This window comes from Centroberyx affinis, unplaced genomic scaffold (genome assembly GCF_046629955.1).
Source record: "Centroberyx affinis isolate AG114_WGS23_722 - 3 ecotype Tasmania unplaced genomic scaffold, CSIRO-AGI_Caff_v1 ptg001478l_1, whole genome shotgun sequence".
NCBI lineage: Eukaryota > Metazoa > Chordata > Actinopteri > Beryciformes > Berycidae > Centroberyx > Centroberyx affinis.
The window spans coordinates 209,315-222,413 of record NW_027279946.1 but is presented as its reverse complement, the minus strand read 5'-3'; the positions used below and the strand labels follow the sequence as shown (position 1 = coordinate 222,413).

Below are 13,099 nucleotides of genomic sequence, written 5' to 3'. Positions count from 1 at the left end.
ATCATGTTTGGTTCAAGAGATATGATGCAAAATACATAATTCGGTTATGACGGAAGGTAAATTGGCCGCCACAAGGCGTTTTTGCGATGGCTCCATTTCTGAACATGTTCAGGGCCCCAAACTGTACAAGTGTACCAAGTTTCATGCTTTTATGAAAAAGTGAACATCATTTTCACATATCACCTGGACTACAAGGAATTTGCTCTCAATGTACTTACACAGAATATATATACAGCTAAAAACAAGGACATCAAGATAAACAGAGGTAAACCTAAACATTTAACTACTATGTACAAATATGCATATATATTAAAAAAAAAAGTATCTATATGAGGTAGGTGTTACAGGTTTATTGCACAGGGATAGTTTCTGTCACTGTATGACTGATTTAAGTGTTCATCAGAGTGATGGCCTGTGGGAAGAAACTGTTCTTGTGTCGTACAGTGTTCTGTAGCGCCTACCAGAGGGGAGGAGCTGGAACAGGTTGTGTCCAGGGTGTGATGGGTCTGCAGTGATCTTTCCTGCCCGTTTCCTGACTCTGGACATGTATAAGTCCTGAATGGAGGGCAGGTTGGCAGGGGGGCCTGAACCGCTAGTAAACCAGCACAAAAACAACCGGGATTCAGCCAAGGGCTTGAACTCCTAACTATGGGTATCGTATCAGCCTTTAAAAACCCACATCGGTCAATCCTAGTTTTAAGTCTGCTAATACCAGAAGTGAAGTAATGGTCAGTACTGTAGTCCCACCCAAAATCCTATCTTTTCAATGGACTACTGAGTGTTAATGAATGCATGTACTAGAATAGCAAAACATCACCTTCTATTAGCTAGCTGTCACTTAATTAATCCAAAGAACTAAAGCCACTATTAATGTAGAATGTTGTGGGGTTTTCCTACAACTTTGGTTGTCTTCAATCATCCCCACCTTTCTCCTGCCAGTGTGATGGTCTTCTTCACACATGGTTATCAGCACTCATCTGTGTTGGGGAGTCACAAGTTCCCCAGACTGTTGGGTTTTTCACTGGAAGACTGTGTCCTAACCACAACCACTGATTTATCTGTCTGTCCACCAGTATCATGGTCAGTGTCTCAACAGTGAGTGTAAGTGATGTAAAGACTGACATGTTACTCAACACACTGGGGCATGTTCACAAAGTTTATTTTCCTTATATTGTGTCTTGAGACAAATACAAATGCAGTCTGCAATAAGGTACAGAAGAAATTGTTTTCTTATGGAAAATTAACTATTTTAATCCATGTGGTAAAATTATGCATTTGTTTTATCTGAGTTTTAATTAATCTCTTTTAACATGTTTTATTGAACCCTTTGGCACCTTGAGCCTGTGCAATAAACAGACTGTAACCTTGGTGAAAATAAGCAGTTTTACTGGTGTGGGTCATGTGAGAGATGAGGTGAGGAAGGGCCAATGTTATTGTGTCCTGGTTCCCCCCTAGAGAGTAGTTTAAACTATTGGGCTGAGCCAAAAGTTGCTGTGTATGGCTGAAAACTGAAAAAGTTAAACAAAGAGTGAAAATAGCAAATTATAACAATACTAACTAAAAAAGGTGAAAAAGGTGCATTTCCCTGGACAAAATGTGTTGGGTAACTAGGCAAAAACTGCAGCAAAAACTAGTTGTAGTAGCAGTAGTAGTAGTGGTAGTAACAACACTAGCAGTAGTAGTAATAGTAGTTTTAGATTACATTTACATCACGTTTTTGTCATCAGATTAGCCTACCTTTCAATTACAATTCGCACTTATGCACTGCTGCACTTCTTTTAAAATGTTGTATTCTACTTGATTTTATGCATTCTATGTATTCCATCTTTATCTTATTTTCACTATTATCACTTGGTGCATGTAATTTCTTTGTTGTGAAGCACTTTGAGCTGCATTTTGTTGTATGAAAGGTGCTATACAAATAAAGTTTATTGTAATAATTATTATTATTATTACAATTAGTTTACCTTTTTGTAATGAGATTACTTTTAAATTATTTTTATTTTGCTTTTTTTAATCACATTACATCACATGACATGAACCACCATGTAATTCAGAAATTCAGCTAATCAGTTGATATCATCAGCTGAAGCAACTCCAAACATTCCGACATTCATTTAGCAATAACAGTTAGATATCTTAAAAAGCTGTAGCAAAAAGTTGCATACAAGCATAAAGTAGCTCAAAGTATCCATAGTATTTGCAAGATGTCAAATCAATCGCCCATGCCATATTGTTTGACATTAGGAACAGCCAGGTGACAGCATTGTAGCTAGAGATAGCATCATTAAAGGGATAGTTCAACCCAAAAATTTAAATTTGGTCATTATTGAAAGTTGCTCACTGCCGGAGCAACTTTCTTCCAAACAATTGCAGTAAATGGAGAAAATGGAGGCCAGTCAATCAGGGCATCAATTGGGATTAGCATCAATTGGATTATTTGACTGATGGAGATAGATAATTTCACTGATTATACAGGATTACCAGGATGAGTAAAGCAGTATGAGTCTGAGTCAGGATATGGTTTCTAGTACCAATCTGATTGAAATTCCAGTTATATGCTACTTTCCTCTACAGTATGCCATATACTGAGTCACTGCCACGATAAAGTATTTTATGAAGACACAGTTGTTCCCAATCTGAGCTTTTATTACAAATCAGAAAAAAAACAAACAATTAATTTACATCCATGGAGGAAGTGTGTATGTGAGTCATCAGTATATGCGTGTGTCTGTCTTGTTTCCATTGGTCTGTATGTACAGCCTCTGTCAACTCGTCTGGATGTGTGTTTACGTTTGCCTGTCTGCGCTTCTGTCTTCCTGTCTGTCTAATAACTTTTGGTGGTCTCGTACGCATCGGGGAAAGGAAGGCTGACATGTCCGCTTCCTGCCACTAGGGGGAGGATTCCTGCGTTGGGAACCACGTTCCAAGACAACGTCAACGTGATGTTCTTATTGGCCCTGGGGAGGAGACAGACGTGATGGTTAGCCAATCATAGCCTTCAAGTTATGCTGGAAACAATGGCAAATACAATGCAGAAAGTAGGAATGTAATGTAGGCTCTATCTTTATTAAAAACCTTAGAAGAAAGATGATATATTGAGGTAAAATTCTACAGGCAGTGGTTTTAGTTGCCGATAGATTGGTAAATGATGTTTCAAAAGCAAAAGGAAAATGACATTTGTGTTCTAGTTAGAGACAGATAAATAAAGGGAGAATTCCATTTCACACTTTTACTGAATCAGCTGTTGTCATAAAACACCTACATGTAGACTATCATCAACAGTGACAGCCATGCAGGGAGGGTGGTGTCTCACCTTAGTCCGTTCCCATCATCAAAGAAGAAGTATTTGGACTTCATGTCTCTCAGGTTCAGTTTGGTGTTTTCACCTCGAAGGACGATCTTATCCCACAGCACTACCTGGTTTAGAGACTGACACACACACACACACAATTTGTTGACTTCAGAGGACATATCCCATAATTGCCCCACAGCCTGTGGTGTTAGCTTGCAGCGAACAGTGAACGTGGGCATTGCCTTTTAAAGAGGAGAAGGGAACGGAGCAGATGTGGCTCTTTTTCTTTGGGACTGGTAGGTAAGAATCTCACAGATTACCAACCACTGTCAATATTAAAAATGTTCCAAAAAACATGTTAAAGTTTACTCACTTGGACATCAAATTCAAGGTCTTTTCTATGACTTTCAAGGTGCTGTTTGGTAAAATTCAAGGACTCAAAACTGGCATGTCTTGGGGTAAGACATGACATTGGTCAAGATTAGACCCCAAAAAGGATGTGCAACTTAATAAAATGATCAAAAATCAGAATTCTGATATTTAACCATTTTCAATGTTGTGATACTGAAAAGTACGAATTGTCCATATATCGTGCAACACTCGATACAGTCTGTCAAGAGTTTTTGCTTGAAATGTGAGGGAACTAGCACTGTGCCATAATGTGACAAGTGCTTTTTGCTTGTGCCATTTTGCATCCTATACTGAATTTAACTTAAGGCCAGACACAAAGTGTCTGTTATGAAATGGCTACAGATTGGAGCAGTGACAAGAAAAGGTTGTGGAGTGTTTGTGTGTGTCTTTTGTTGCTTTTGTCACATACTTAGCATACAAACTGCTGTATGTCTGCATAATTGTCTTACATAACACATAATAGCATATTCTACAGATAGAGACACATTCAATATTTTTAAATTTGACCATTTTCATGCCAGAAAATTACAAGTATTCAGTGTTTCCCCCGGTAGTGCACTCTTGTTGTCAGGGTGGAAAAGTCTCTGAAACAGCATTTGGACCATGGGACAATAAAACTCTACATTGATATACAGGATAATAACAATGATAATAAAACATATTCATACATTCTTGTGTGGAATCGGATTAAAATGTCACATTAGAATCAAATCAGGTTAAGGGCTTCCCATAAACAACCAGTGTAGTACTGATCAATTCTACACTAAATATGTAATCAAACACATGGCAACATATACTGTACATCCTATTAGAGGTACCGAAGACTGGACCAAAGCCCAGATTTAAATAAAAGGCCAATAACAGACTGATATATTGGTCTAACCTGTGTGCGTGTGTGTGTGTTTGTGCTGAATATATATCTTACATTACTCTTTGTAGCGTACTCCGCAGACAGATAGAGAAACAGCTGTTTGACATTCCAGTCAAAAATTGGCTGCAAATGTAGGAGAAGTTAAGGAACAACATTCAAATCCACATTAGAGTTAACCTTCAATAACCTAATACATCCAATTTTACAATCCCATTTTCCCCCACTGTCTCCGATGTATAGAAAATATTTCAGCACTTATTATTCTCACATGTACTGTGCACTTGATCTCACTAGAACTTTGGACTCTGGCGCCCCCAAGTGGAAACGGGCCTGTTATGTAGGATATATTAATAGCTGCATCTCTGCTCTCTATGGGTTTCTCTATGGGTGTTCAAACACCTGCTTTGACATCAACAACATCAACAACGAGTTTTGAAAATGTTGATTTCCAGAGAAACCCTTGAGGGCTTTGCCTACGCAACATATCCAGGAGCCACTGGCAAACAGGCACTTCAGCCAGGAACATTGTGTGACCCGTTTTAATCTACCCGTCTCCCACTGTTGGGCCCAGAGCCGGAGCTTGAGAAGCGGCGGTATAAAAGGATATTAGCCGAGAGGTCGAAGGTGATGAAACCCAGGTCACTCCGCTCTCTGGGTCCTGTAAAGTCGTCTACATTCTTCCTGTTGGACAGAGAGAGAGAGGGGGAGGGATATAGAGGGAGAGAGGAAGTGATGGACAAAGAGGGAGAGAATGAGGCGCTGTTGAAGTGCCCAACCTGCAGGACAACCTGCATCAGGGCAGCAGACTCCATCTTTTCAAACATCCAGTATGTCTTATAGTGGGTCCAACTAGTGGGATTTTGATGCCACAGAGGCTGAAAAGTGGTTCTTTCTGTAGCTGCATTAAAACACATTGGACTGAGGGCTGAGCAGTTGGGGTATGATGTAATTTACCATACTTGATCCATGTTATTTATGACAATAGTTCTGATTGGTTAAGTTATTATTATTGGGTAATAAGTTACATATTGTCAGAGGTTGGTTTTAGCAATCTAACCATAATCTATAGGCTAAAGAAACAATACATTTCCATATTTGCAACTATGTGCTTCGTGACTTCAATTTGTTTTTGCACCTACATTCCTAGGGTACGTTTCTGTTATTATTTTATCCATTTTCTTAATATTTGAATTATTAAGCAACACCTTGTTTATGTGTAGCCTAAATGTAATTTTATTTTATTACAGTTGTTGCTTGGCTTTTTATTGCAAAAAAATGCTTTCAAATGTACGAGCAAGAGTTGTCTTCAATTCATGAAAATCTGTATTTTACCTTGTTTTTTCATTGCAGAAATTCTTTTTCTAATTGCAGACTTTTGACAGGTGAATTATGACAATTGTTTCCTGCAGAAGTATTTCATTTTCCATGCAATTTAAATATTTTTGATGCATGTAATACACTTGTAAGAGTTTCTGACCCCATAAATATCATTATTGAATTGATTACTTTTATTTAAACTATCAATGCCATCCATTTATTTGACAGACGGAAATAAATTCTTCATCTTGGCAGGAAGGATGAGCCATATGTTTCCAGTCTTGTATTTCATGAATTCATGCATATTGTAGCGAGATGTGAGATGTTCAATAAAGCATTGCAATTATCATGAAGAAAAGTCATAATCAGGCAACTTCATAAAAACTTTTGGACTGGAATCTGGTTTCAGATGCCCATTAAGCACCACTGTACAGCAACCAGGTTTGCAAAATATTTTGCAAATCAAAATGTTGTATAGTTTCAATGGTCAGTACAACGTAACCAGATTGTATGCCTCTGGTCAAACTGTCCAAATCATCTATAACCCTGGTACAACCTGGTCAAAATGCACCTATGGCTCTGGTATAACCTTCAAGTAACTCTACCTATCCATGGCTCTAGTGCAGTGATTCTCAATGACCCCTAATTTAGTCCACATTTGGGCCTCGGACCCCCATTTGATGAGATTTTGTGTCTCAGACCCAAATATGTGAATATTTTTATTGTTAGATATGATTTTGTCCAGAATTCCATGACTATCTGTAGAGAGATGACAGTGAAAATATGATCAATACAGTCATTCTTCTACATCCTCTGACTGTGTTAACTTCTTGTAAATGAAATAATGGTAAAGTTTAACAATTCATCAATTTGCCTGGGGACCCCCTGGAACCCCCCTCAAGGCCCCCTGGTGGTCCCCGGACCCCACGTTGAGAAACACTACTCTAGTGCAAAATGGCCAAGATCTACATATAGCTCTGGTGGAACCTTTTCAAATCACAGAGAGCAGCGCATCTGGCACCTACACTGGTCTTTAAACTATTCATTTCTTAATGGAGTATGATAAAATGAAAGCATTACCAATAGCCGTTAGTTAAATACATAAATACAAGACAAAGCAAGAACGTCACGCCAAACGCCATTCAAAAATCTGACAGTGTTGCTTTGCTTACCAGCAAACACACATCCCTGCTGTAAGATATTTTGATACTTTTTACGAATCATTACGGTCGTCCAACAAATTCGGCACACAAGTGGTCCACCAAGCAGCACTTATGTCAATAAAATCTCACGCTGTGGGAAACAAAAGCAGACTGATTCTGAAAGTTGATATTTAGTTGAAATACGCGCTGCTTGTTGTACTGTGTATAGGCCGAATTGAAGATTGACTACTAATATTCCCTCACAGGTCGTGCGTTATGTTCTACCAGGTGTGTACTTTTGTCGATAAGATAGGCAAAAATAAAACGTCAGATATTTAAATAGGGTGCCGTGTCTGTATTTCCGTGCAAGTAAGGAAAATACCGGGGAAGCTAAATTAATTCTGAACTCTCACAGCTTGAGTCCGGAGACGTCGCGTATGTTTACACTGACACTTGACGTCTTTCACACTAAAATTAAAAACGTAAAGGAGCCATTCTTTTACTTGAAATGGACTGATGCTGACAGCTGTTAAGGATGTGAGCTATTGAAGTCAACCTTACAGCATGACTCTGGAGACGTGGATGTCCACAGGAACTCTTCTGTCTTTGAAAGCTGTCGTGATGAAACAGCCGAAAGTTAAGGCCGCCATGACGCTCAGGGAGAAGGCGAAGAGAGAGTTGGCCCTCGACAGAACAGTATTCATCCTCAAATATCGGCTGAAGGTACAGGAATGATAATAATAACGATAAATCTATTACAATTGAATGTATTCCAGTAGCGTTTACTGGTAGCTAGCTACTCAGTACAAATAGGAAGTGCGGGAAAAGTCAAGGCACCCAGAATATGAAAAATACTCTTCCGGGCACAAGTTTCAAAATAAAAGTATAATTGTCGAATATACTAGCCTAGATGATCAATTTATGCATATGATACATTTTTAGTTTTTTTGTAATGGAGTGAACCAGAATGAAAATGAAGAACATGAAGGAGGGCTTTTTATTAGATGAAAATATTTTTTTCCCCCCAAATATTCTTTTCACAATAGGCTACATCAATCATAGCCATATGGCAAGGCAAGAGAGGGCTGCTAAAATATAGGAAATAATTCTCAAACACTAAACTTATACCAAACTACTTGGAAGGATGTCTACTATCTTGAAAAGTCAATTTCAACCCAGAGCAGCCGTGCAATGTTCCTAAAGGCTATTTTTACTCTTTTGTTTTGAAGGCAAAACGGCTTATTTTCCGGTATTTTCCCGGTGTATCACTGTTAACTTGACACAGCAGGAAACAGGAAGGAAGCGCGAGTGATGAGTAAGCGGAAGTGAAGAGTCTTCTTTGTTGGATTTTATGGCGCAGGATGGAGGGACGGGAAGACACCGGGCGACACCGTGTGTTGGTGGAGCGTGGTTCCCGCACTTTGCTTTTTTCCCTCTTCGACGTGTAAAAAGGTACTGTAAGGTATTTTTTATTGTGATGACAGACGGTACGGCTACACTGTTTATCCTCTTTAATGAAAGGCACAAGAATCAATTTAACACCTGGTTTTCCAAAACGTATTTGTTGATAGAATTTTAGCAGTGGTTATCAATCCTGGTTCATGTAGGGAAAGGAGTCTGCAGGTTTTTATCCCACCCAAGCACTAGAGCAGCTCATTTTGCGTAGTAAATTACCACTCTGTGATTCAAGGTCTGCCAATTCTTGGAGTAAAAACCTGCATAGTATAGCCTAATCCTGAAAAGCTTCTCTAAGGAATCCTTACAATCTATAATAATAATAACAGTTCAGTTGAGTTTTATTTTATTTAGGCCTATAGCACAACATCAACATAAGGGGTCTCGTTTAGGATGCAAAATGGCACAAGCAAAAAGCACTTGTCACATTATGGCACGGTGCTAGTTCCCTCACATTTCAAGCAAAAACTCTTGACAGACTGTATCGAGTGTTGCACGATATATGGAAAATTCATACTTTTCAGTATCACAACATTGAAAATGGTTAAATATCAGAATTCTGATTTTTGATCATTTTATTAAGTTGCACATCCTTTTTGGGGTCTAATCTTGACCAATGTCATGTCTTACCCCAAGACATGCCAGTTTTGAGTCCTTGAATTTTACCAAACAGCACCTTGAAAGTCATAGAAAAGACCTTGAATTTGATGTCCAAGTGAGTAAACTTTAACATGTTTTTTGGAACATTTTTAATATTGACAGTGGTTGGTAATCTGTGAGATTCTTACCTACCAGTCCCAAAGAAAAAGAGCCACATCTGCTCCGTTCCCTTCTCCTCTTTAAAAGGCAATGCCCACGTTCACTGTTTGCTGCAAGCTAACACCACAGGCTGTGGGGCAATTATGGGATATGTCCTCTGAAGCCAACAAATTGTGTGTGTGTGTGTCAGTCTCTAAACCAGGTAGTGCTGTGGGATAAGATCGTCCTTCGAGGTGAAAACACCAAACTGAACCTGAGAGACATGAAGTCCAAATACTTCTTCTTTGATGATGGGAACGGACTAAGGTGAGACACCACCCTCCCTGCATGGCTTTCACTGTTGATGATAGTCTACATGTAGGTGTTTTATGACAACAGCTGATTCAGTAAAAGTGTGAAATGAAATTTATCTGTCTCTAACTAGAACACAAATGTCATTTTCCTGTTTCTTTTGAAACATCATTTACCAATCTATCGGCAAATAAAACCACCATGTAGAATTTTACCTCAATATATCATCTTTCTTCTAAGGTTTTTAATAAAGATAGAGCCTACATTACATTCCTACTTTCTGCATCGTATGTGCCAGTGTTTCCAACATAACTCGAAGGCTATGATTGGCTAACCATCACGTCTGTCTCCTCCCCAGGGCCAATAAGAACATCACGTTGACGTTGTCTTGGAACGTGGTTCCCAACGCAGGAATCCTCCCCCTAGTGGCAGGAAGTGGACATGTCAGCCTTCCTTTCCCCGATGCGTACGAGACCACCAAAAGTTATTAGACAGACAGGAAGACAGAAGCGCAGACAGGCAAACGTAAACACACATCCAGACGAGTTGACAGAGGCTGTACATACAGACCAATGGAAACAAGACAGACACACACATATACTGATGACTCACATACACACTTCCTCCATGGATGTAAATTAATTGTTTTTTTTTTTCTGATTTGTAATAAAAGCTCAGATTGGGAACAACTGTGTCTTCATAAAATGCTTTATCGTGGCAGTGACTCAGTATATGGCATACTGTAGAGGAAAGTAGCATATAACTGGAATTTCAATCAGATTGGTACTAGAAACCATATCCTGACTCAGACTCATACTGCTTTACTCATCCTGGTAATCCTATATAATCAATGAAATTATCTATCTCCATCAGTAAAATAATCCAATTGATGCTAATCCCAACTGATGCCCTAATTGACTGGCCTCCATTTTCTCCATTTACTGCAATTGTTTGGAGGAAAGTTGCTCCGGCAGTGAGCTTGGCGAACTCCAGGTTAGTTGCATGAAGAAAAAACACTTTTGTACTGGCATGAGGATGAGTCAATAATGACCAAATTTAAATTTTTGGGTGAACTATCCCTTTAATGATGCTGTCTCTAGCCACAATGCTGTCACCTGGCTGTTCCTAATGTCAAACAATATGGCATGGGCGATTGATTTGACGTCTTGCAAATACTATAGATACTTTGAGCTGCTTTTTTGCTCTTTTTAAGATATTTTACTTTATTGCAAAATGAATGTCGGAATCTTCAGAGTTGCCACAGCTGATGATGTCACAGTTGACTTGCTGAATTCCTGAAATACATGGTGGTTCATGTCATGTGATGTAATGTAATTACAAAAAAGCAAAATAAAAATAATTTAAAAGTAATCTCATTACAAAAATGTAATCTAATTGTAATTGAAAAGTAATCTGATGACAGAAATGTGATCTAAATGTAATCTAAAACTACTACTAAAACTACTAGTAATGTTACTACCACTACTAACACTTCTACTACGACAACTGGCACTGCTAGTGCTACTGCTACAACTAGTACTAATACTACTACTTCTCCATTTGCCTAGTTACCCAGCACATTTTGTCCAGGAAATGTAAGTTTTTACCTTTTCTAGTTAATATTGTTGTAATTTGCCATTTTCTATTTGCTATTTTATTGCAAACTGCATTTGTATTTGTCTCAAGACACAATTTAAAGAAAATAATCTTTAAGCTTTACAACACTTGTGTTGAGACACTGACCATGATACTGGTGGACAGTATGATGGTAAATTACTGGCTGTGGTTAGGACATGGTCTTCCAGTGAAAAACCCAACAGGCCGGGGAACTTGTATCAGTGCTGATAAAAGATGGGTGGAGTCGATACAGGGTTTTGAAATGTTTCAACACTTTTGTGACACTGCCGTGTTGAAACCAAGCAGCTAAAACCACGGGTGACTTTTGAAGCCAATAGGCCCTTTTCACATTGTCATGGTAACAGCTAAACTGGTGCATTACAACTTCCTGTGGCAAGTTTTACAACAAAATTGTAATGGTTGCTAGCACTAGAAACAATGTAACCAATTAAAAATTTGGGGCAGGTTGTGGAGCGACGTAGTGAAACCATAGCTGGCAACAGGAAATTGTAGTGCAGAATGTGAAAAGGGCCTATAAGGAAGTGGCTAAAAGCTCCAATTCCTCTAATGTCCACTAGGGGGCCGGCTCCAAAAAGATCCGAAGTCCGCCCAACTCCATGCAAGTCAATGGGACCACAGCCCAACTTCTCACTCAAAATACAAAGTGACATTTTTTCGACAACAGATTATGGTCTCAGTTGCTAATTTTATTTCTTCTAATATGTGTCCATATGGCGATTTTGAAAATAATTGTGTCATTAACGGGATATAACGGTTATAAAACGGGGTTGTTTTCCGAGTGATTGACAGGTCGCCTGTCCAGTGATGGACAGGTCGTCGATTACGGACCAATAGCAGGCGGCGCTGTGGGAAATGAGAAGCCAAGACAATAATGCTTGCCTATGGAAATCTGATCATTTGACTGGGATTTTATTAATATCAAAATTACATTTGAGAAGGAACTCTATACCACCATCTTCTTCAAAAATAATATTTGGGATTAAGTACCAGAGCGTGTTTTTTTTAGGATATAATTTTTAATCCAAGTAATTTTAAAGACTGTATTAGAATAATCAAAATCAAGCATATTTAAGACACCCTGCTTATATGAATGACTTAATACTTTTTCATTTAGATAATGGATCTTATTTTTCCAAACAAATTTGAATAAAATGGTGTCTACTTTTTTAACAAATGATTTTGGAGCTTCTAATACTGTATAGCCGAATAAACCAAACGTGATAAACCTTCTGTTTTAGATAATAGAATATGGCCTCTAAGTGACAGATCTCTCATTAACTTCATATTAAATTTTGTTTTTATTTAATCAATTAGGGGATTAAAATGTATTTCTGTTCTGTTTGATTTTTGCAAATCTTGATGCCCAGGTATGTTACTTTATCTTTAATTGGAATACCTTCTATATCATTCAAATGGCTTGGTTTAGCTTTAAGAGACAGATTTGTGTGCGGTGTAAAAAGTACAGAACTCAGAGATAAAATGTTTCCCACAACACATACAAAGGATTTGACAGTTGCTCTGGTTTTTGACATGGGACTGTCTTACGAGGTTGCAAAGCAGAACGCACAGCAACAGTAGCAAACGCTACTGAGAAGAAAAGCGTCGGCCCTAAGAGTGATGCAAAGGGAAAACTGTGCTACAGATGTGCCGGCCAAGGACACAAACTGGATGACTGTCACGTCAAAGATGTGGCATGCTGTGAGTGGAAGAAAAAAGGTCACATTGCCAGGGGGAAGGAAAAACTGTGAAGAAGCCCACCAAGCCATCAGGTGTGGGATTTCCTTTACTGATATTTCATGTCCTTATCGAGATACTTTGAGTCAGTTTAGGCTGATCTTTCTTAAGGAACTAATGGACACTATTTCACACATGAGACCGTCTTGGACATAATAAATGATATCCAGTTTTTGAATTTGCAGA

General features: G+C 38.6%; 1 protein-coding gene across 1 annotated transcript; it reads right to left on the bottom strand.

Annotated features, from left to right (window-relative positions):
* Nucleotides 1-2,628: 2,628 nt before the first annotated feature.
* spcs3 (signal peptidase complex subunit 3) lies at nt 2,629-7,846 on the bottom strand. The gene is made up of 5 exons (XM_071526910.1): nt 7,598-7,846; nt 5,185-5,258; nt 4,632-4,708; nt 3,317-3,432; nt 2,629-2,960 (listed from the first exon to the last, which is right to left on the bottom strand). The coding sequence occupies exons 1-5, from the start codon at nt 7,738-7,740 to the stop codon at nt 2,828-2,830; spliced, it is 543 nt and encodes a 180-aa protein (XP_071383011.1). The 5' UTR covers nt 7,741-7,846; the 3' UTR covers nt 2,629-2,827.
* Nucleotides 7,847-13,099: the final 5,253 nt, after the last annotated feature.